The sequence below is a fragment of the Vulpes lagopus genome, chromosome 5 (genome assembly GCF_018345385.1).
Source record: "Vulpes lagopus strain Blue_001 chromosome 5, ASM1834538v1, whole genome shotgun sequence".
Lineage (NCBI taxonomy): Eukaryota > Metazoa > Chordata > Mammalia > Carnivora > Canidae > Vulpes > Vulpes lagopus.
The window spans coordinates 95,278,229-95,302,648 of NC_054828.1; the positions used below are offsets into that span (position 1 = coordinate 95,278,229).

The 24,420-nt window shown below is 39.5% G+C and overlaps 1 protein-coding gene across 3 annotated transcripts in view; it reads left to right on the forward strand.

The window, feature by feature from the left end:
* The window catches only part of KDM3A (lysine demethylase 3A), a 56,817-nt gene that overhangs the window by 27,137 nt on the left and 5,260 nt on the right, over nt 1-24,420 (forward strand). For all 3 annotated transcript variants that reach the window (XR_005987787.1, XM_041754984.1, XM_041754985.1), the window contains 11 exons: nt 1,334-1,538; nt 5,235-5,449; nt 8,605-8,757; nt 8,886-8,981; nt 9,360-9,487; nt 11,933-12,128; nt 14,161-14,333; nt 14,698-14,934; nt 16,380-16,551; nt 18,975-19,062; nt 19,749-19,879. Coding sequence is in view for 2 of the 3 variants with exons in the window: in XM_041754984.1 (XP_041610918.1) it covers nt 1,334-1,538; nt 5,235-5,449; nt 8,605-8,757; nt 8,886-8,981; nt 9,360-9,487; nt 11,933-12,128; nt 14,161-14,333; nt 14,698-14,934; nt 16,380-16,551; nt 18,975-19,062; nt 19,749-19,879 (1,794 nt within the window). In the remaining variant the exon portion in view is untranslated. The remainder of the gene's footprint in view (nt 1-1,333; nt 1,539-5,234; nt 5,450-8,604; nt 8,758-8,885; nt 8,982-9,359; nt 9,488-11,932; nt 12,129-14,160; nt 14,334-14,697; nt 14,935-16,379; nt 16,552-18,974; nt 19,063-19,748; nt 19,880-24,420) is intronic.

The window sequence follows — 24,420 nt, forward strand, 5'->3', positions numbered from 1 at the left end:
CTTATTTCTACCTATTTCCTCTTGTATGTGAGAGCAGAACAGATAACCTTTGGACTGTTTGCCCATGGTTGGTGAAAACCTGGTCCAACCTAAAGGGTGATGTTTTTTCAGTATTAAGTGATTAAAATTCCATTCTTGAACTACTGATCTCTTTATTTTCTGTTCTTTCTTGCTGTACTTTCTTTTTCACTATAACAGAATAACAATGCTTAGGGGATCATGGCCTGACAGCATCCATTTAGCATTTTACAGTATGCTCTGGCTCTGTTTTAAAAGAGAAGATTAGAATACTGATGAGGTCATTATTAAAGATGCTTATTTTATTTAAAGCCGCCTTAGCTTTGATATCTTCCACTCTCCTCCACAACTACTAACCTCTCCTAGCTGTCTCTCAACTGGTTCTCCAAAAGTTATTTCCTGGGTTTTGTTTTTGTTTGCCAAAGAATATACATCCTTGCACCCTTGGACCCCGAGGGAAGGTCTTTTCTCTTGGCTTCATGTGAAATACTCCTCAAGTCTCTTGAAGACTTATAAATAGATTCATTTCTGTGTTGAGTTGATGTAACTGATGCAAAGATCACTCTTTTCTGTCAAATCTTTACTTTATCCACCTTTTCTTTAGAAACTGTGTTAACATTTAAGTTCTCCTGCCCATTACAAGTTAAATGTTAAAACGTGTGTTTACTTAAAATCATAATCCTGACTTTAGTCACTGCTTTTCATCCTGAATGGAACATATGTGTGAAGTAAATTAAAGAAATATCCTCTTGGAAGCATTTAGGAGATAGCACTTATTTTATAGACCCAGGGGCCTGTGTGGGAAAGCTCTTTGGTTGTTACTATATTTAGAATGGTTAGGTTTTATAGAGTACTCTAGAAAACACACTTAAACCAGCCTTTGAAAAGTAGCAGAATTAACTTGCACACAGATCTTTGTTGAGGTAAACCTATCTCTGTGCATTGCTAATGTTGCAGTGAGTTTAAGTATCTGATTTGGAAGTGTCTTCCTGGAATATTTTTATCAAGGGCTGTGAATGGAAGTGTACACTACCTTGGAATTATGAGTCAAGTTGGTGAATTTAGAGGTTTAAGTTGCCTTGCCAAATGGATTTACCAAATGAGAATTATTTTATAAAGTGAGTAAAGCTTTCCAATTATTCTGATAGTTGTTTTATGTTAAGCCAGCTTTAGAAATTACAGTTGAACCAGTATTTAAGGCAGTATTTAAGGAGTTCTCCTTTTGGGAAAACTGGTCTTTGGAATAGAATTCAGTCAAATGTTGAGGCGACTTAAAAATTTCAGGTCTCATTTCTTTAATCTTCTGCTTTCCCAGCCCCCTCTCGGAAGTCGGTTTTGACAGACCCAGCCAAACTCAAGAAGCTGCAGCAGAGTGGTGAGGCCTTTGTACAAGATGACTCCTGTGTGAACATTGTTGCACAGCTACCCAAGTGCCGGGAGTGTCGCTTGGACAGCCTCCGCAAAGATAAGGAGCAACAGAAAGACTCACCTGTGTTTTGTCGTTTCTTTCACTTCAGGAGGTAAGGCATTTGGGGAAAAAGCTCAGATTATCTGAGTTAATCTGGGCCCTACAGCATACTTATTTTCCCTTCCCTCTTCTATCAGCAGTAAATCTAGAACTACAGAGAGTGAAGACTGTTTAATCTCTAGCTTTGAGCATCTAGATCTTATCCCATGTTATTTCCTTCTTGGTCTCCCTTTCAATTTGTTTTTAAAGTAGAGGAGCCTACACATACCAACTTCTCTTCCTAAAACTAACAAACATTATAGAAAAATGCTGAAATTTCTAAAAACCACTCCAAATAACCACTGTTAACTTTGCAGTGCATTTTAGTGTTTGTATGGTCATAAAATACATTCAAGCATACCTACTTGGGTATATTGTATATACTGCTTTGAATCTTGCCTTCCCAGTACATAGTAGGACCTACTGGGTCATGTTACCTTTTTTCTGCAAAAACTTTGAATAACTAAGCAGGAACTCCTCTAACAGAATTTACTTAATCAATTTCTTTTATTGGTGTTGAGATTATTTTGTGGGGTTTTTTGTCACTGAAAATAATACGGAAATGATCATCTCCTTGTCCCTATCTCTCCTTCTTTATTTTGGAAGGATTACTGGAAGTGGCATTACTGGGTCAAAAGCAGTGTGTGTTTAAGGCTTTGATACATATGTTCTGCCAAATTGCACTAGAGGAAGGTTGCACCTGTGTCCAGGCCCTCTGGCAGTGTCTAAGCATTCCTATCTCTGTGTACTTTTGCTAACAGGAAGAGACATATCTTCTTAAAAAATCTTTTCTAATTTTATAGGCAAATACTTTGATTTTCATGTTGTATTTTTTAAGTCAAATTAATTTTCTCTGAATTCTTTTATTCTTAGTGAAGAAAAAGACCTTCTTAATATTGTCGTCATCTTTTTGATAAATGAGCAGTGTTGTTTTGGGTATAGGTTAACTTTTTAGGTATGATTCACTTTCTTTTTTTTTTTTTTTTTTTTTTTTTTGATTCACTTTCTCAGAAATGTAGATACTTTCAGGCTCAACTGGTTCTAATCATGAACAGAAGTGCTGACTTGAATATCTTCCTATTTATCTCCTCCCCTTTAATTTTATCAAGATAAAAGAGTGCTGAAGAACTGAATTAGGGACACTTGGGTGGCTCAGCAGTTTAGCACCTGCCTTCGGCTCAGGGCGTGATCATGGATCCCAGGACTGAGTCCCACATCAGGGCTCCCTGCATGGAGCCTGCTTCTCCCTCTGCTTATGTCTGCCTCTCTCTCTGTGTGTCTCTCATGAATAAATAAATTTTAAAAAAATCTAAATAAAAAAAACTGAATTAAATGCACAGGTATTTTAGGTCATTGATTATCTCTGTTTTAGTAACTTTCAGAATCAGGCTTATTTTAATGCACTCTAGAGGTTTTTAGATGGTAGTTTGACCCATTTGTTCTGAATAAATTGCAAAAGCACTGTGATGAAGTATGTATCTACTATTTAGAACTGTGATAACTGCTAGAATGTTAGCATACTTGTATATTAACATATTGTCAATACTACATGGCCCAGAATAAGTTCTTAATAAGGATTAGTTCTATTTCCTCTCTGGAGAATTTTTTACACAGGTAAGTGTGTTAAGATGCATATGTTTTGGGTTCTGACATAAGTTGAAGAGAGCACAAAATGTTACGCTTTTTACAGATCTATACATTACTATTACACACTTGATTTCATTATGGTTCCTCTGCTCTGAAGGTGTAAGTGGACTGGAGGGGAGAGATTGTTTGATTTTGGTGTAAGTTGCAGAGGCCTTTGAAGGGAGAGATACTTAATTTTTTCTTTTAAATATTACTGGGGCTTTTTTTAAACCACTATTTTGTAACTATCTTGAAATCACTGATTTTATGACAGCTGTTTTCTCATTTTTTATCTCATTGAAAAGGAAAATGCTTTTGCTTAGTGTTGCAAAGTAGAAACCAGTCTTGTAGAAACTAGAACAAATTCACTACTTTGGTAAAAAGAGTGTTATAATTTAAGGAATAGAGCCGTCCCCCCACCGCCCCGGTGTTTAGCGAGAGGATTAAGGTTGTCCTTAGCCTTCTCCTTGTTTCTCATTAAATTCTGTAGAGGGGCACCTGGTGGCTCAGTTGGTTAAGCATCTGCCTTTGGCTCAGGTCATGATCCCAAGGTCCTGGAATTGAGCCCCACATTGGGCTCTGTGCTCAGTGAGGAGCCTGCTTCTCTTCCTGCCTGTTGCTCCCCCTGCTTGTTCTGTCTCTCAAATAGTAAATAAATTCTTTTAAAAAAAAAAATTGTCCTGTAGATAAAATAGGAAGATTTGGGTCTCAGTACTAAAGTCCAGTTGCCAAATCCTATTTGCCATCTTCCCCTTTAAAATAGCTTTCAAATTCATTTTTTAGTATTAAGACTATCTCTAATTTGGGGTATCAGTTAAAAATTTGCATCTCTCCTTTTGGCTGCCTGAAATAAATTTGCATGTGTTAAGCAACTCCAGTGTCCTTCCAGTTCATTCTACACTCTTCTGGACAAATGTTTTTTTAAAAATACAACTTTAGGAGTGTCTCATGGGCACAAAGAATTGGTAGCGGGCAGTGACCAATGGAGAAATCAAGATCCCTGTATTTTTCTTTCTTTTGTATGAAATACTGTTTCCTTGACATGCTTTCTCTTAGCGAATGTCTACTTTTTTTTTTTTTTTTAATTTATGATAGTCACAGAGAGAGAGAGAGGCAGAGACACAGGCGGAGGGAGAAGCAGGCTCCATGCACCGGGAGCCTGACGTGGGATTCGATCCCGGGTCTCCAGGATCGCGCCCTGGGCCAAAGGCAGGCGCCAAACCGCTGCGCCACCCAGGGATCCCATGTCTACTTTTTTTTATAAGGCCAGTCATAATCACTGCCTCTACCATGAAGTCTTAATATTAGCCCCACAATGCTCATAGTCAGTACTTCCTACTCTAAAATTTAATGATTGTTATGAGATCTGTCATATCCTATTTCACTGTGTATTTTATGCCTACTTCTGTATCTTCAACTAGATTAACATATAATGGCATTTTGAATGAATTTTTTAAAAATTCGAAACTAATAGATAGCTTAGGGAAAACAGATGCCAAAGATATTGAAAGAGAATCCTGATAAGTATTCTGCCTTTTTGCTCCACCTTAAGTAGTTAGGTCTGTCTTAACACTGCCTCTCATTCCAGAAGCTTACACAGTAATTTGCAGCTAGGATTCGTATGGAACCTCAGTTCCTCATGGATCTACATGGTCATGGCTTCAGTGACTGTTTAGGGTTAGCCTTCCTTTGCTGAGCATTATTCTAGAAGGAGTGGTTGTATTCAAATCTGATCAGCTTATCTTACCACCTTCTGTTCGTTTTCCATTTTCTTCTGTGATTGTCCTTGCTGTTAAATCTCAAGTCTGAAAGGTTCAGCAGCTGCCCCTGGAGGCAGTATGATTAGATCTTGGTTGAAGTGTAAAGCATCTCTCCCTGCCTCCCTCCCCATATCTTCTAAGGGAAAATTTGGAAATTTTTAAATTTTTTAAATCTTCCTGCTGACATTGCCAAGTAACAATTGGCTGTAATTAGCCATGGAGATTATAGAAAACTAGGAAGGAATTTGTTGATTTAAATAGTAACTATAAGATACAAATGAATTTTTTTTGTGTGTGTGACACTTTTCCTCCACTTCTTCTAGGTTACAGTTCAACAAACATGGTGTGTTGCGGGTAGAAGGCTTCTTAACACCAAACAAGTATGACAGTGAAGCAATTGGCTTATGGTTGCCTTTAACTAAAAACGTTGTGGGGACTGATTTGGACACTGCAAAGTATATCCTGGCCAACATTGGAGACCACTTCTGTCAAATGGTGATTTCTGAAAAGGAAGCTATGTCAACTATTGAGCCACACAGTAAGAGCATCTCTTAGGGGGTAGGATTTTTGAGTCCAACTTGATTTTGTTCCTAAATGACACCTAAGTTCTTATTGCATGGGTTTCATTTTCACCCAGAAGTTTGGAAGACTTTGGTATAATGAGGTTGTGTTTTCCATTTTATAACTGCCTGTTGGTTTCATCAGAGTCAGTCACCTGTCTGTGGGGTTTATTTTGGGACAAGTACTAAAGGAGTGGAAAGGTGAAGATGAGGTGGTAGTGGAATTTGGGCAGCCTTTATCAGCAGAGTGGGCTCATCAAAAGGGGTTGAGGCCTCAGGTTGGGTTATTTTAAGACAAAGGTTCCTAATCAGGAACGCATTTCAAGAAAATAAGAATGGACAGGCTGTGTTCTAGACCAACTGAATCAAGAATCTGGAGGGCTGGGTCCCAGGTATGAGAATGAGAATACACTCAGATGAAAAGGATTGTTAGAGTCAGGGTTTTAACAGGATACTTGGAGGTTCCAGCTGGGTGAGTGCCAGTATCTTCTACTCTCTGAGAGTACTCTCACACTGATGCGGCAGCATAGTAAGCCACAGGGATCAGTGTGGGTGACACATGAGAACCAGACCTCCCTCATAACATCTCAAGGTATGATGTCCGGGAGAACAGCATACCTCTGTTTTTTATGCCTGTGTAGAAGTGAAATGCCAGCCAGAGGCACCTGGGAGCAGCTATTTTTAAAGTCTTATGCTTCCTTCCATCATTGTATCTTTCCCAAATGGTTGAAACTTAAAAGTAAAGCCTTTCATTTCTCCAGATATCTTTTCAGACTTTGCATAACTAAATATGTTTCAATTAGCATGCACACATAACCAGTCTTAAGAATTTTTGTTGTAGGTACAGAAACTAATTGAAACTAGCTTCACAAAGGTAATTTTTTGGATAAGTATGAATAGTGTTAAATTTCCAAGTCCAAGGAATGAAAACTGAGGCATTGTGAGGAGCAGGAATTCAGAGCTAGAAGGAGAATGGGATCGTGAACTCTGGGGCACAGCCAAAGTTGTACTAAGTAGAGAGTAGCCGTAGAATCACTCCATTCTGTTGGAGTAGCAGAGACTTACAAATCAAGGATCTTACTGAAGTTTTTTTTTTTTTTATAGTCTTCTATTTAGGATAGAAGACTGGTTTCTATATTTAGTAGAGATAAGGAGTTTCCTAATTATATACATTTAAGTAAAAGTCGTGAGGTTAAAGAAAAATTCTTAAGTAACTCATCTAGTAGGTAGGTATATAAATGACTGGAATATAGAAACACTTCTTTGGAATATATTAGTAGTTTCATCCTGAATTAGCAGGACTTGTTACAAGCAACTGATGTTTGTTTCTTTGCTCAAGGGAAGTCATCTGAATAGCATACAGAAAAAAGTACAGATAGATGTCTTTTAAGAGTATAACTAAGGGGGATCTCTGGGTGGCTCAGCAGTTTGGTGCTTGCCTTGCCTTCAGCCCAGGGCGTGATCCTGGAGTCCTGGGATCGAGTCCCACATCGGGCTTCCTGCATGGGGCCTGCTTCTCCCTCTGCCTGTGTCTCTGCCTCTCTCTCTGTGTATCTCTCATGAATAAATAAATAAAATCTTAAAAAAAAAGTATAACTAAGAAACTCTGTCCTTGAAGATTTAAATAGGATTAACCTTTCCTCCTTGCCTTTTTTATTCTGTTCTTCTCTCTCCTGTGACAAGCTGGTCAGTTGAAGAGAGGAACTCACTGTGAGTGATATTGACAAATGCCACCATAAGGTGTTTCTAGAGAGGTTACCCTCTGATCCTGAGATTAGGAATCAGGTATCAATCTTTATATGTTTATCCTGTCTTTTCAATGACAAATTATCGTTAGATGGGTGGCTAAAAGATCTAAGAATAGTCTCAAATAGTCAATCCAAGTGACCAAGGAGAAGTTCATAAAACTTCATTTGCAAAATGCCTAAAGCTCTCTGTATTATGTACTGAGCTATTACATTACAGTGAAATGGCAGTTCACTTAGCAGTTGGATTAATTTGGTAAAAAACTGAAGTTGATCATTCGTATTTTGGTCAGTTGGAAGAAGGAGTGAATAAACCACAGACTGGATTAAGAAAAAAGATATTTTCCATAAAACAAGAATGTGATAGTATTGATCCAGTCTTGTTCAGGGGAGAGAGACAGAAAAGAAATTTCTGCTTAACATTGAGCTTTTCTGTGACCCAAGAAAATGTCACATACTTTGCCACATACTCCTTGAAACTTTCTTATAACCTGATTTGGCACTCCTCCATACTTGGGGGAAGAGTATGATGTCCTGGCCAGTCTTGGAAGACCCCTCCAACTAGTTTTCAGGGCTTGGCCACTGCCACAGAAGACACTAGTTTGTAGAATCTTGGATTATGCTTCAACCGGTTGGTTATTTGGTTAGTGTCAGTCCTGGATGCCTTCGTCACTACTGACACTAAAAAAATCAAGTTTCTGACTCTGGCCCATGAAGGAACCAACTGTACTATTAAGTTAATACGCTGCTCCCTCCAGGTTCCCTAACCCCTTGGAGTTTTTCATAGGCTGTGTGAGTAGATTCAGGGCCTGTGTGACTAATGTACCAATCTATATTGACTTTGTATATCTGAGTAATTTTTTTTCCTTTGGAGAAATCATGGTCCACCCGGTCTTTAGATTCTGAAAGGGGCTCATGATCCAAAAGGTGAAAGAACTACTGCTGTATAATACCTGCTGTTTAGGAGTCTAAGCTACAACTCCTGTAATCACTGCTGCTTTTTTTCATTGATTTACTTAGCAGTACTTAGTACGTACCAGCACTATGCAGAGTGGGTGGGGGACAAGGTACAGCCCAAGCAGGGATGCTGCTTGTACAGAGTTTAATCTCCTGGGGAATGGTAGAACCATACCTGACAACATACAGTGTGAAGAAGCCCGAGTCCGAAGTACAAATACAAGTTGATGAGAGTGCTGAAGGAATCCAGGAAAGCTTCATGATGGAGGGTGAAGGGGTTGGGGGAACACTTGAGATGGTCTTTAAAGGCTAACCAGAGTTGATGGGAACTCCAATAAGAGGGGGAAATGATAGCAGTTTCCCTGCCCTTTCATACTTTATTTCAGAAAACCTCTCTTCCCTAAGACTAAGCGATTTATTGATTTTTGTAGGACAGGTTGCTTGGAAGCGAGCTGTCAAAGGTGTTCGGGAAATGTGTGATGTATGTGACACCACCATCTTCAACCTGCACTGGGTGTGCCCTAGGTGTGGGTTTGGAGTTTGTGTGGATTGCTACCGGATGAAGAGGAAGAATTGCCAACAAGGTAAGAACTTGATTCTCTTCCAAGCCCCCCTTACAAACTTAAGCCTTTATTGATTTGTGGTTGATGGATTTCTTAAGCATGGGGCCAGGGTCTATGAGGAGCAGTTACTATAAATTATTTATTTGTAGGTGCTGCCTACAAGACTTTCTCATGGCTAAGATGTGTGAAGAGTCAGATACATGAGCCAGAGAACCTAATGCCTACACAGATCATTCCTGGGAAAGGTATTTCATGTGATGCAATTATTTTCTTTCCCCCTTGTTTTGGTTAGCTCATAGGGGCTGGTGGTTTAATTTTATTTTATATAGTGTAATTACTTTCTAACTTAGTATGTACCATAAATTGTCCAAAGATGTATTAAATAATACCCCCAAAACTTTTTAGTTAAGATCTTATTAATACTTTTGTGGAAGGAAGGAAAATAATGCATTGCAGAAGAAGGCATACCTAGGATGAAAAAAAGAGATCCAAAGCACCATGTTGCTTAAAAAAAAAAAAAGTAATCCTGTTGGAAATACCAGTTTCTACTTTGTAATGTTGAGGTTGAAAGTACCTAATACTCTTGTTAAGATGCTTGTTTCTGCCCTTTTTCTTTTTTTTAGCCCTCTATGATGTTGGAGACATTGTTCATTCTGTGAGAGCAAAATGGGGAATAAAAGCAAATTGTCCCTGTTCTAACAGGCAATTCAAACTCTTTTCAAAGCCAGCCTCAAAGGAAGATGTAAAACAGGTATTACTATTTATGCTAGATTCACCATCTTTGAGATTGTTGTCTGTCTTTTCAAATAACCCAAGGATTTCTGTAGTATATTTGAAAGGAACATGGAGACATGGTCAGTGGAAAGAGACAACTCCTACATTTCAGGTAACACTTCATGGACCTGTTCTCACTTTTCACATTTTTGTGGACCTCATCTGTAGTCTCTTTATAGTAGATTTTAATTTTTGTTCCTTGAAAAAGCAAAAATGTCTTCTATTGTAGTTTACTTAATGAGTTGCTGTTGAGTTTTATGTGGGCTTAAAAAAAAACTTTTCATGTTTTACAGAGTTAAGACAATCTTATAAAATTATGAGTGTAGGGATGCCTGGGTGGTTCAGCGGTTGGGCAGCTGCCTTCAGCTCAGGTCGTGATCCCAGGATCTAGGATCGAGTCCCACATCGGGCTCCTGTGAGGTGCCTGCTTCTCCTTCTGCCTATGTCTCTGCCTCTCTCTCTCTCTCTCTCTCTCTCTCTCTGTCTCTCATGAATAAATAAATCTTTTAAAAAATAAAATTACCGAGTGTATATTACCTATATAATATATATTTGAAGAGTTAAAGGAAAGAATATTGAAATGAACCTTTATATACCCATCACTCACCATAAAAAATATACATTTCCATGGTGCCTCTTCCCTGGTAGCATCCCCTTCACCTCCACCATCACATCTATTCCCCTCTCCCTGCTTCCCCTTCACCCCAGTATATTCTTCTCCCACATTGTATTTGATAATCAGAATTTCACATTTTCATAAAGCTGTGATGTCAAACAGTAGAAGTGTGCTCTTTAGATTCAGAACTGAATTTGAATTCTTTTTCCGCCACTTTCTAGTTGCATAGCATTGATTCATATCAGCTGATTCACATATGCTTCCACTTTCTCATCAAAAACAGAGCAGTTGAGGCTCCTGGGTGGCTCAGTCTTAAGCATCTGACTCTTGATCTCAGCTCGGTGTTTCAGGGTTGTGGGTTCCAGCCGTACATTGGACTCCACGCTAGGTATGGAGCCTACTTTAAAAAACATAAATAGGGCAGCCTGGGTGGCTCAGCAGTTAAGCACCTGCTTTCAGCCCAGAGCGTGATCCCGGAGTCTCAGGATCGAGTCCCGCATCAGGCTCCCTGCATGGAGCCCTCTTCTTCCTCTGCCTATGTCTCTGTCTCTGTCTCTCTCTCTCTCTCTCTCTCTGTCTCTCATGAATAAATAAAATCTTTAAAAAATAATAAAAATAAAAAACATAAATAACAGGAATAATAAACAATACTGAGAGTTGAGTATCACAGAAATCCATCATACATAAAAGGCTGGGACCACAGTAGGAATTTGACTTTTTCCATTTTTTGTTTGTATAAACTCATCAGCTGAGTGAAGGCAGTTTTTAAGTAACAGAAAAATAAGTGGTGTGCTCTGTGTGGTTTTTTTAAATGTTTGAGTACTTTTAAGAGCTGTTTATCTCATTCTAAAGCCTAGTATGCTGTGCTAAAACAAAAGAGCATTTTTGTCTCTTCATCTCATTTCCTTCTGAAATCACAGCAGTACCTTTCCTACCCTGCCTCACTCACTCATTCATTCTGCAAATGTTGTGAGTGTTTACTCAGGGTACTATGAGTTCACAGGGGAGATGGGCACAAACTGGTCATTTTATTTATTACTTATTTTTTATTTTTACTTTTTAAAGATTTTATTTATTTATTCATGAGAGACAGGGGGGCAGAGACACAGACAGAGGGAGAAGCAGGCTCCATGCAGGGAGCCTGATGTGGGACTCCATCCCTGGTCTCCAGGATCAGTCCCTGGGCTGAAGGTGGCGCTAAACCGCTGAGCCACCTGGGCTGGTCATTTTATTTTATTTTTTATTTATTTATTTTTTTTATTAAAGATTTTATTTATTTATTTATAGAGACACAGAGAGAAAATGAGAGGCAGAGACACGGGCAGAGGGAGAAGCAGGCTCCATGCAGAGAGCCCGACATGGGACTCGATCCAGGGTCTCCAGGATCACGCCCCGGGCTGCAGGCAGCGTCAGACCGCTGCGCCACCGGGGCTGCCCGGCTGGTCATTTAAAAACTGGTCATTTTAAAGTAGCATGGTAGGTGGAGTGATAGCGATAGGCATGAGCAGGAAATGATTGGTTAACAGGGAGGGATAACTTGCTGTATTTAAATTCTTAACATGTCTTTTATTTTCACCAGTAATACTTAGAAGCTTAAAAAAAAAAAAGAAAATATCTTCTACCTTATATAGTTCTGCTCTATTATTATAAGATTAATGCAGCTGTGGTGATATCAGTCCAGAGCTTATTAGGTGGTACCGTTTGGAATATTTATCTCTTACTGGTGAAGCTGTTAGGAGAGAAGGTAAAAGAAAGGAAATACAATGTTTCAGCTTGTGAAAAATTCTCCTTTTATACTCAACACAGACTTCCTTCGCTGGAGAAAAACCTAGCCTTGGTGCTGTGTTCCAGCAGAATCCTTTGGTGTTGGAGCCAGTACCTGTGGCTGGGGAGGCTGCTTCCAAGCCAGCCAGCAGCATGAAGCCTGCCTGTCCAGCCAGTACATCTCCCTTAAACTGGCTGGCAGACCTAACCAGCGGGAATGTCAACAAGGAAAACAAAGGTGAGGGTTTCCTGCTTTCCTGTGGGTTCCTGAGAACTTTAATCCATGAGGGGATCGGCAACCTCAGTTGCTGTCAGAACAGTGTGATTAGAAGTGTGTGGAATGGAAAGTGGTGGTTCCCTGTAGTCACCAGCAAGACCTGACAGAAATGCAAATATTTTTAAAATCCAGTCCCAAGGGGGCACCTGGGTGGTTCATTTGGTTAAGCATCCAACTCTTGGCTTCAGCTCAGTTTTTGATCTCAAAGTTTTGACAAGTTCAGGCTCCATGTTGGACTCCATGCTGGGTGTGGAGCCTACATTAAAACAAAAACAAAAACAAAAACAAACATACAGCCCCAAAACGGAGAACTTCTGACAGTAGAACTGTAGGTTGAGATTGTGTTTGGCAAGAAAGGAGTAGGCTGAGACTTGTGTGTTTTAATAAATGATTTCCACATTACTGTCCTTACCCTATTTGTCATTCCTGTTTTGTCTAATTGCAATGTTTTGGCTTCAGTTTTATTTTTCTCCTCTATGTTGTTAGGGTGCTTGATGACAGTATGAAGAATATGGGCTTTGGAGTCAGGTAGTTAGATTAGAGTTTATGTGATTCTGCTTTTTTAGTTATAAGAAAGAAAAATTGCAGGTTGATTTCTTTCCTGCAAAGATCCTAAACAAAATTTTATTCAACAGAATTCAGCACTCTAAATAAAGGAATTCTATGGCATGACCAAAGCAGGGCTTAAGAAATGCAGTATAGTTTAATATTGAAAATGTAGGAGAAAAGTCATGTAGCAAGACACAAAAAGTACTGAAATTTAAATTCACGATTTAAAAATAACCCTTTAATTGGGAACAATAATGGATTTCTACAATAAAACTGACAAACATCATAATGACTGATTTTGTTTTTAATTGGTTGAATATTTTTTTAACAGTTTGCCTCTGTTCAGGAATAAGAGGATACCTGTCATCACTGTTTTGTTAACATTGTACTGGAAGTCCTGGCTGTTGAAGTAAGGCAAACAAACCAAAAGATACTAAGATTGGAAAGAAAGCAATAAAGCTGATATTTTAGACAATCTGATTATAGATGTGAAAAATCTAAAAGTACATTTATTTTTTTTATTTATTTATTTTTTTTTTTTAAATTTTTTTTTTTAAATTTTTATTTATTTATGATAGTCACAGAGAGATAGAGAGAGAGGCAGAGACACAGGCAGAGGGAGAAGCAGGCTCCATGCACCGGGAGCCCGACGTGGGATTCGATCCTGGGTCTCCAGGATCGCGCCCTGGGCCAAAGGCAGGCGCCAAACCGCTGCGCCACCCAGGGATCCCTAAAAGTACATTTAATAAAAATATATTAGGGTTGTTAGTTACAATGTTAATTTACAAAAATAAGTTGTATTTTGTGTACCAAACAAATAGAAAATGGAAGTTTAAAAATATCATTTGGATCATATGATTTCACTCATCTGTGGAATCTAAAAGAAAGAAACAAATAATAAAAAGTGGAATCAGACCTGTAATTGCCCAGGTGGGACGTGGAGGGATGGGTGATAGGGAGGGGAGATCTAGGCTTTAAGGTATGGAATGAGGAAGACATGGGAATAAAAGCACAACACAGCAAGTCCAGTCAGTGATACTTTAAGTGTCAGTATGGGGACAGATGGGACCTGCACGTGTAGTGAGCAGACCATAACATATGGAGAAGTTGAATCACAATGTTGTACATCTGAAACTATAAAGGAATGTTGTGTGTCATCTATACTGGAAAGAAAAAAAAAAAAACATTAAAAACAACAACAACAACAAAAAAACCTTTAATGTGACATCACCTTGAATGTTGGATATTTATTGTTTTAATACCGGTTGAAAATCCTTGTCTAAATTGATGATTTCATTAGTATCTATCCTCTTAAGTTTTTTGGTTCTAAAGTAAAGGAAAATGAAGTTCCAAGATAATTCTATTAACGGACGGTAAGTAAGGGATTTGCCTTTCAGAATGCTTTTCCATCTTTCCATCTGGATGTTTTTGGTTTTGTTTCTAGAAAAACAACCAACGATGCCAATTCTAAAGAATGAAATCAAATGCCTTCCACCCCTCCCTCCTTTGAGCAAATCCAGCACAGTCCTCCACACTTTTAACAGCACAATTTTAACACCTGTAAGCAACAACAATTCTGGTTTCCTCCGAAATCTCTTGAATTCCTCTACAGGAAAGGTATAAATTTGTTTTCTTGTTTGTATTCCGCCTCGTAAAAATAGAACAGGAAGAGACTAGAGAAATTGAAACAGATAGTAGAAAGAAGAATCTTAGGCTTTCTTTCATGGGTACAGGTTTCATTGGCAGATGGGCTTCACAGGGTTATAGTACCAAGCTGGGCCATTTTCTCCTGTTAAACTTTTTTCTGTACCTATTTCTGTGAGTTGTAATGTCAAGTGAGGGAAAGGGACTTAACCTATTTGTCTTAGGATCCCGATTTGGATTCTTTTGGATATGTGATTCTCATCCTACCATTATAGAAATGAGTTTTTTGATGGTACGGAATGACCTATTTAACACTTGTGTTCTTTCTCAAATTCAGACAGAAAATGGACTGAAGAATACACCAAAAATCCTTGATGACATCTTTGCCTCTTTGGTGCAAAATAAGACTTCCTCTGATTTATCTAAGAGGCCTCAAGGACTGACCATTAAGCCCAGCATTCTGGGCTTTGACACTCCTCATTACTGGCTCTGTGATAATCGCTTGCTGTGCCTCCAGGATCCCAACAACAAGAGCAACTGGAATGTGTTTAGGGAGTGCTGGAAACAAGGACAGGTAAGTGTGGCCTCTGCTTCCCCAGCCCAATTCAGATCCCCTTTCTCAGATCTTTTGGCAGGCTTCTGACAATCCCACCCCACCCCCACCCTTCCATTGTAAGTGGTACATACTTTGTCTGCTGTTTTTGTACTTTATTGTTTAGGCCGAATATAATTGGGGCACTATAGCTGTGAATCTTATTTTTTACAACAGATATTCCCAAGCACTCTTTCAGTGAGGTTTTGCTTGCTTCTAAACCAGTCATCTTTAGGTTTTGATGAATGCTCTTGGCTCAGTGATTCTTGGGTGACCCACCTCAACAGGAGTGAGAGACAGAGGCTGATGGGTTTTGGCAAATGGACAAAATCAAAATCATGTCTCCCTCTTCCTTGAACTAAAACCCTGATGCTGAAGGCAGTTTTAGGTGGGCCAGAGCCTTGTGCTCTCTTGGAATTGGTGTATAGTCCCCCAGGGTTCTGCATTGTTGGATATTAGGTTGTGGTTGATGGTTTGAGAGATGCATGGGTTTGTAGACCTGCTCCTCTGCTTTCCCGTTTTGTTTGTTGTATTCTGGATCTTTGGCTTCTCTTGTGGGCCAAATGGATCCTCACTAAAGGAACATTGTGCTCTTGGACAAGGCCAGGGCTTGGAGAATTACCAAATAGAGAAATGTATGTATTTAACCAAAAGAAAGTTCTTACATTTCTTTTCAGCTCTGTATACTAACTAATAAGATTTGTTCATGATGATGATGACGACAGGCTAAATATGATACACCAGCCGTGTTTTGTTTGCGTTCCTCAGTGTTTAAAAATACTGAACTCATCAATATTTTTAGTTAGGCTGTTTCCCATAAAGATTGGGATTTCTGGCTTGTCTTGGCATCTGAGGTCCAAGTTACTGCCTGGCAGCAGTAGGCTGGAGACCAGTGGCAGCACCCTTTTTAGACAGGACACTCCCACCACCTTCGTCTTTCCTTTACATTCCCTGCCCAGTCCTGTGCCTTAGTGGTGGTATTCTGTGAGGAATGGCATCTGAGTCAGAAGATGTGATCCTGGCTTCTAGAAGCTTACTAATGTAGTTAAGAGAGCAAGGAGTATGTGAAGAGTAGGGCACCTGGGTGGCTCAGTGGTAGAGCATCTGCTTTTGGCTCAGGTTGTGATCCTGAGGTCCTGGGATTGAATTCTGCATCAGGCTCCCTCTGGGGAGCCTGCTTCACCTTCTGCCTGTTTCTCTGTCTTTCTCTGTGTGTCTCAATGAATAAATGAATGAATTTTTTAAAAAAAGGAATACGTGAAGATAAGAAATGTTGTGGGAGCTCAGGACACTGCTGTCATTTCAGGATCTGACATTGAGGACCAGCCACAGAAAACTAGACAAGTAGCTGTTTGTAAAAGGGCTGTCACTGGTTTGGGGACAGAGCTGGGGGAGTTCAAACTAAAGCCTTCATTCTCTTCTTTTAGCCAGTGATGGTGTCAGGAGTGCATCATAAATTGAACACTGACCTTTGGAAACCTGAATCCTTCAGGAAAGAGTTTGGGAATCAAGAAGTCGACCTAGTTAACTGTAGGACCAATGAAATCATCACAGGAGCCACAGTAGGAGACTTCTGGGATGGATTTGAAGATGTTCCAAGTATGTATTTAAAGACCTTTTAGGGGAATGAGGATGTGAAGGAGGGCACAACAATAGCAGGAGTCTGAAGCCCTTCAGTGGCAACAACAGCATTGTCCATGATCCTGGAGTTTAAAATTTGTGTCTTCTTTTTCACCTTCATTTTTAAAAGTATGCTGTCGAACTGAGGCATATTTACTTTGTAGTTCCATAGAGAGGTGAGGTTTTCATCATCTGTTCTTCAGGTAGCTTCATGTCTGTCCTGTGACAGAAATTCTCTGCTTCCACTTGAGCCCAGTGGGAAGGGCAGCACAGAACTGGGGTTTGTGACTCCAAAGCTGGTGATTTTATGTGTGTCTTACCTTCATACATCCTTTTTACTTTAAAAAATTTTAATTACTGTTTAACAAGATAGGTAGACCTGAAGATGTCAGGAAATGTGAATTTATTTAACACTGGGTATCCTGGTCGCCACCTACTGCATCTTTGCTGCGAGCCACTGAGGCACTAAGGAGGTTTGTGTGTCTAATGCTGAGGCTGCCCCCTCTGTGTATCGGCCAGTCAGTAAACTGCTTCCAGGAATGTCAAGTTCATGCTGGGTCCGAGGGAGTCCCATTAGCACAGATACCCATCATCAGGCCCCCATCTCTGCTGGAGGGTTTGGCCAGTTCATTCTTCAGACTCGAAGTCATTCAAGTTCACTCATTTATCACTCTCATTTCTTTAGACACACACATTTTAATCTATTGCTTCCTTATTCTTTTTACCCACATTTACAGATTATAGCTCCTACTTTCAACAAGCTTTATATTTACAGCAAAGTTAAGAGCTGAGTTTTTAATACAAGGCATGATGGGGTTTTCCACAAGTAGAAGCTGAGATGGAGTTTCAGACCAAAGCTGGCTACTTAGGGACCAGCGTCTGTAAAATGGAAGGAGGAAGTGAGACTGCTCAGGACGAGGAGTCATCTGCAGTGCAGATGCTGCAAAGCCTTGGCCAGTCTTGCCAGGGGTTTCTGAGATGAGGATTGCCCTTCATTGTCTCAGATTGGGCTGAGGTGGGAAATGTCAGGGCCTTTGTCCCCCTACCTCCCCTCAATCTTTAGAGACTGGGGCCCCAGGAAAGACATGACCTAGCAAGGCAGTGCTGTTCAGCTGAAGTGGACCCTAAAAGCTGTGTCTGGGCAAGAAGTTTTCTGCAGCTTTCCAGTTAGGCCTGAGTTCAAATCCTGTCTTTTGATATGTCCTTGTGTATATGAGTATGGTAACTTAATTTTTCTGGGACTCAAACTCCTTCATGCTGGCAGATGGTGAAAACAGCTCCAAGTCAACTATAGCTTTCCTGTTCTATACTGATGATTCTGCTGCACACACCCCCAGCACACCACCCACACAGACATACTGCTGGTATTCTGAACATACACTGTACCTTGTTTTTTCTTTGTTTCTTTCTGGAGAATGCACTTATGTAAACTAGGTTATGGGACAGTACTTAGTTGACTACAAAACATACAGATGTTAGTCCTCAAGAGTACAAGGTCTGAAGTTAAACCTGGATTCCAGTTCCAATTCTGCCCCTTAGTAGCTGGAGGACCTTGAGTGTGTTTGTCAGTTTCCTCACTCCCAAATGGGAATATTAAATGGTGGCTAGTCTCATGGAGTTGTTGGGTTGAGTTGTAAGGATTAAATGGTTAAGACACTTAGCAGAGAATGGAACACAGCAAGAAATGAAATAATAGTGGTTATTGCTCTTGATCATAATTATCAACATCTTTTTTAATTAGACCTCCTTGGTTCTTGGTTCCTTGCCATTACCTGGGTAATAGTTCTGACTAATAGTTCTGACTAAACCACGTGGTACTACTGGCCCTCCTCCCTGGATAGAACATCAGGTAGTTTCAGTCTCTCTGAGCAAAACAAGTCATGGTAGCCTCAGAAAATCTAGTCTACTACACATCTATGGCCTCTGATTATTAAAGTGCATTGCTGTTTATCAGTTAGGAGCTGCTCACTTCTTTCAGAACACTGTATTAGGGGAAGATACTGGATCTGAGATGGACAACTGTCAGAACACCAACCATGTGTAATGGGCAAAAGGGGGTGGCTGAAATCTCAAAGAATGAAAACCAGTTTAATAAGCATCTAGAAAAGATCAGTTGGTAATTTTTATTTTGGTATCCCTGTGCTACCCAGGTATGAATGGGCTTCTTGGCAGTGTAGAAATAAAATAGTTGGTGATTGGCAGGAGGGGAATATTAAAAATAATATTTGTAAAAAAAAAAAAATAATAATAATAATAATAATATTTGTGTACTAAATGTATGGGTTATGAAGATTCTGCAAAGAAAAATTTTATTTGCATTATTAAGCATAAAATGCCATTATATTTTGGTCTGTTTCTGAGCTGTGAACAGTAACAATTCAGTAATTCTGGTTACCTTTCAGACCGCTTGAAAAATGAAAAAGAACCAATGGTGTTGAAACTTAAGGACTGGCCACCAGGAGAGGATTTTAGAGATATGATGCCTTCTAGGTATGATTAATTGGCGGGGGGAGGAATGATTCTGTACTTAAAATTCTTTTTAAGGTGGTGAGAAAAGAGTTTTCAAAAGGAAAAGATGAAATATGGAGTAGTGTTACTGGTGCTATCTTATTTGTAGACTATAGTCTTTGGAGGTATGTGTTTTAAATGAGAGAAAAGAAGTGATTGATTTTGAGATCTGGCTGAACTAATGAAGCTTCACACATTTCCACTGTTAGTGCTCTGCCAGAGAAAAGGCCAGATGAGGTGTGCAGCCTCTGACTTAGAGACAATACTGGGATTGTACATTTCAGGGTTCAGTGTAATGATATTGCATTAGTAAGACAAATGAGTTGGTAGATCCATTTTCCTGATTTGAGCTTGAAATTTGGAAAGGATCCTTAGAACAAATGAATAATACATTCCTGAGTGTCACTTCTCATCAGGAAGTTACTGCTCAAATCTTTTGTCTGAAGGATTCCAGGTCATTTTGATAAAGATGTGTGCTGTATGAGAGAAAGAAGACATCTTTGTTTATAACTCCTATAATTCTAATCTTAAACATTATTCAAGGAAAGCTGTCTCCATCTTTATAAGCACAGATGTATTTATTCTTTTAGGTAAGGAACAGAACAGATCAGTGATGGATTACATCTAAGGCAAGCTTATTTTGTAAATGCTTGGTTCTCTTGTCCTAGGTTTGATGATCTGATGGCCAATATCCCATTGCCTGAGTACACAAGGAGAGATGGCAAACTAAACTTGGCCTCCAGGCTGCCAAACTACTTCGTGAGGCCAGATCTCGGTCCGAAGATGTATAATGCTTATGGTAAGGAAGAAATGGCTAACTTAAAAAAATTACAGTGGAGATAGAGCATGTCAGAATGTCTGGAAAATTGCTTTTGGGGTAGGTAGAGATGGAAGACCTCTGTAGTCCTGTTACTTCACACAGCAATAGGCTTTATTTTCCCATATTTCCTTTCATTTCTTCTCATGTATATTTCCCTTTCATAGTAGGGCATGTGCAATTTTTTATTTTTCTTTTTTCTGCATTTCATGTTCTATTACACAATCTTTATATTGCTTAGTAGTTTATAGTGTCATAATTTTTGATGGTTGTAGAGTAGTTCATCATATCTGATTTTGTTACTCATTTTAAAGTCCATCTGCTAGCATTCCAGTTGTTTTTTTTTTTTTTTTTTTAAGATTTTATTTATTATTCATAAGAAACAGAGAGGCAGAGACCTAGGCAGAGGAAGAAGCAGACTCCCTGTGGGGAGCCTGATGTGGGGAGCCTGATGCGGGAACCCTCACAACTTGAACTGAAGGCAGATGCTCAACCATTGAGCCATCCAGCTGCCCCCATTCCAGCTGTTTTAACATCTGCCACACTTAAATATCCCTGTTGGGGGTAGTAGTTTGTTACTTAAGTTAGTATTGGAAGCATCCTTTGAATTGGATTTTCATCGTGTAGATATGACCCAGTAAACTATCCAACATGAAGGATTGCATAGGAATAGAGATTGATTTCCTTAGTTACCAGGGTCATATTTCATCATTATTACTGTGACCTTAACCAGTTTCATGTTGAGGTTTTAGTTAGGTCTTGATTATAGTTGACTGTTTTGAAGGAATTGTTACCAATTGATTGTTGAATGAAGTTTCAGTTTGGGTCATTTAGTGATTTTGCTTTAGTTTTTTATTTGAACCCCATTTTTCCAGTCCTTCTAGAAATTACTTCTTTGATTTTGTTCTGTCCTCCCATAATTACTCTAAACTCCAGCCTCTCAGACCTGAGGATGGCAGAGTCTTTTGGCATCTTTGTTGTGTTCTCCAGTGACTACTGGGGGACAAGAAGAGCAAGGGCTTAGATCTCAGCCCCACAGTTCTTCTGTTATGGTGGAGTCAGTCCAGGGATACACCTGGAATGAGGTCAGGGAGCATTTCGAGAAGGGAGTTGATGTTGGGAAACTCCCATGATCTAGATGCCTGAGATCATTCTGCCAGGTAGGGTGAGAAGTGGTCTGTGGGAGAGAGTACACAGAAGGCAGAAGCCCCCTGACCTATTCCCTTTATATTTTGGGTCTCAGTTTAGAGAGCCCTGCGTATGCTTTGGAGCTGCAGCATGTTCTCTGGCTGAGTTTCCTTCCCTCAAGCCCTAGAGAGCAGCTAGTTAGTTGGGGGTCTCAGGGCATACTGTCTTTCCAGCAGAGACTTAACAATGAATTTATGTGAATGAAAATATTTTTTCTGCTGAAATAAGTGATGTAATATTACACATAGTAATTATCCCTGCTTTGTAGGCCTCATGAAGCTTATGGGGTAAAAGTGATTATCTGAGAAGTTTCAGAATAAATTATCTGCTTGGATTAAATATTAGTTTGGCAGCATAGACATCAACAGATAGGTGGCAGTATTCCTCTGTAAAAGCTTTATCTCTGACAAAATTGTTCCTATCCAGAGTAAGCAGTAAGGGATTAAAAAAATGAAAATATGTTCATTTTCAAATACTTAGACCTTATCATAAACATTAGAGAATGATCACTTTCAAAGGTTGGGTGACTGACTGAGCTGGGACCCCTTAGAGTAGAGTGAAAAGCTCTGTGGAGACATATAGTCAACATCTCTCTAGCTCCAGGACACCATGAGTTTCACAGATGTTGGCAGAGACAGTGACCTGCTCAGGATGTATAAGGGGCAGTCAGTAGCAGGTCTGGGACTAGAATGTTCGGTCTCCTGATTTCCAGGCTAGTTCTGCTCTTCCCCCAACTCCAGTGCTGTCACCCAGCAGCCCCTGTTGTGTCAGCTCATGTGCTTTTCATAAGTCGATGGTGTTATGTTCCAGGATTTTCTATTTTCTGGGAATCCTTCCCCCAGGACCTTCGTGTTTTTATGCTCTTGGTCCTGTTGGAGTTCAGGCTTTCTCTGGTTAGAGACTATTTTCTTAGTGTGCAGTCATCTGTAGCTGTATGTGGTTGAGTGCTGGGCTGGTAGCTGGGTAGGTGTCACTTCCTTCATCGTTTGGCACGAGTCTTTCCACCTGTTTGGCACTGGCCAAAGAGCAAGTGGCCTGACAAAGTTTTGAGACTATTCACCCTTCCTCCCTTTCCTCCCACCTTGTGCCCTTCCTTCCTCCCACAGTGTTAACTGCTGGCCTGTGGTTTGTGTTTATCATCCCCTTATGTTTGTAAGGCTACTATATATACTTGTATTCCCACAGAATATTCTTTCAGTTTTAACCTGTGTTTGAGCTTTATAGAAGTAGAATCAGACTTTTGGATCATCATCCATGCTATCATTTATAATTGTCTATTTCATTCATTTTCCTTTTATTGCTTTTCCTTCTTAAGTTTTAATTTTTTTACTTTTTATTAGTGAATAACTTCCAAATATACCCATAACTTGAGAATCTAATAGAGTGACTCCCCATATACTTGTCGCCCAGTTATAGCAGCTTTCAGTGTTTTGCCGTGATTGTTTCATTATTCCCTCCTGTCCTGTTTTTCCTTTACAATTTAAAGCAAATCTCCTTTGATACATCTACTTTAAAGCATATCCTTTGATTTTTCCTAAATACTTAATGTTTAGCCCTCTCCTAAGACTAATATTTCAGCCAAATGGAAAGAAAGGAAATCACTACACTGCTCTTAGGGCCATAGTCCCAGGTTGAAATAAAGGGGTGGAGGGGTACCCTCTCCTGTATAGAGCTGCTCCTGAAACTGCAAGGCTCTGGCAAGCTGGATGGAAGTCCCTTGGTTGCCTCCAAACAAGACTGCTGGAGGGTTAACAAACAGCTTCTGTTTGCCCACTATGAGCCATGCTTCCCTTTGCTGCCCATTCAAGAGTCTTCATGTCAGGGAAGGCCATCTACGGTGACCACAGGGCTCAATGAGCCTTGGGGTGACTGCGAGCAATGCGAGTCTTTTCATGGGGGTAAGAGATTAAAGTTTCAGACTATGAGCACCAACCAGGATCTCATACTATAGCTCACTCCTTCATTCTGTTCCCCTCCCCCCTTTTTTAACATTTGGAGGAACCAAGGACTGCATTGGGCAGTGTCCTCTTTTGTTTTGAGTGTTATAGCCAGTTGAGTTCCCAGCTTTCTGTTAGACTCCCCATCTTGAGTAGGCCTTGGGCCTTAGGTTGTTCCCAGAGCACTCTAGGCTATGACAACCAAAGCTTAAGAATTGGCAGAGCACGTGTCCTTTTGGCAGATTCCAGCTTTAGGAGCCACTTTACCATTCCTGAGTCTTGCTTTCTCGTTTTTTGGCTTATGAGTATTTAGTATTTCTTCTTTTCTTGCCAGCACACTGATTCATTAAAAAATTTTTTTTTCAATAATTGCATCCAGGATTTTTAGTTATTCTTAGCAGAGGATCTGTCAAGGACTTATTTTGCCTGTTACCAGAAACAGAAGTCCTAGTAGTATTAGGACTTCGTTTTTTATTTTCATAAGTATTTGAGATTATTTTCTTTCAAAGTTGAAAGGATAACATAATTTAATTTTTTTTTTTTTATATAGGAAAAAAAGTATATTTGTGTCCCCATAAAGCAATACAGAATTTATAACAAACCACGTGTGTGAAAACTATTAATTACATTCCAAATACAGTCGGTGGAACCAAAGTATCACATACAGATGTTTTAAAAGACATGCAGCATGTCAACAAAAGGGCTGTGATTATAACAACTTTTTGTTATCATATTAATTTGACTATTAGAATCAAGAAGCAGTAGTTAAAAAAAGCAGTGGTTTTAGCATTTTACATTTTAACGTGACAGTTAATATATATGCACTTTACTGTTTCAGTTATATTTTAGTAATCTGTTGGAGGGCTTGGGTGACATATTAAGCATTACCGTGTTTTTCTATTTAAATTATGATTTATGGGAAGCTGGCTCCAAGTTAAGGTTTTCATCAGGAACTGATTCATAACTTGATGAGGGAGATGCTTGGATACATACGTACAATTCTTTTTTCTAGTAGTCACTTATTGGTTTCCTATCAAGCATCTAGTCTCCTCTTTTCCCTTCCCCTTCCTTAAACTATTCTTAATGCTTTTGTATCACCCATTGGCCTCTGCGTCCCATGTGGTTTTTGGGAAAGTGGACTACACCCATGGAGGCAGGCCATGCATGACTGGCTGGAGCAGCATATCCCACTCTTCCTAGAAAGCAAAATACATCGACATCTCATTCAAGGTTCAACAGTAAATAAACCTGGTATTTGGATATGAACTTTGTTAGAAATAGGGCATTATCCCTGGATGTAAACCTTTGTTTACACCAACCCAAGTTGTAATTCTTTAAATATACTACAGTTAAAATTGTTCTTTCTATATTAAAGCAGAAGGAGGGATTTGCACAGTT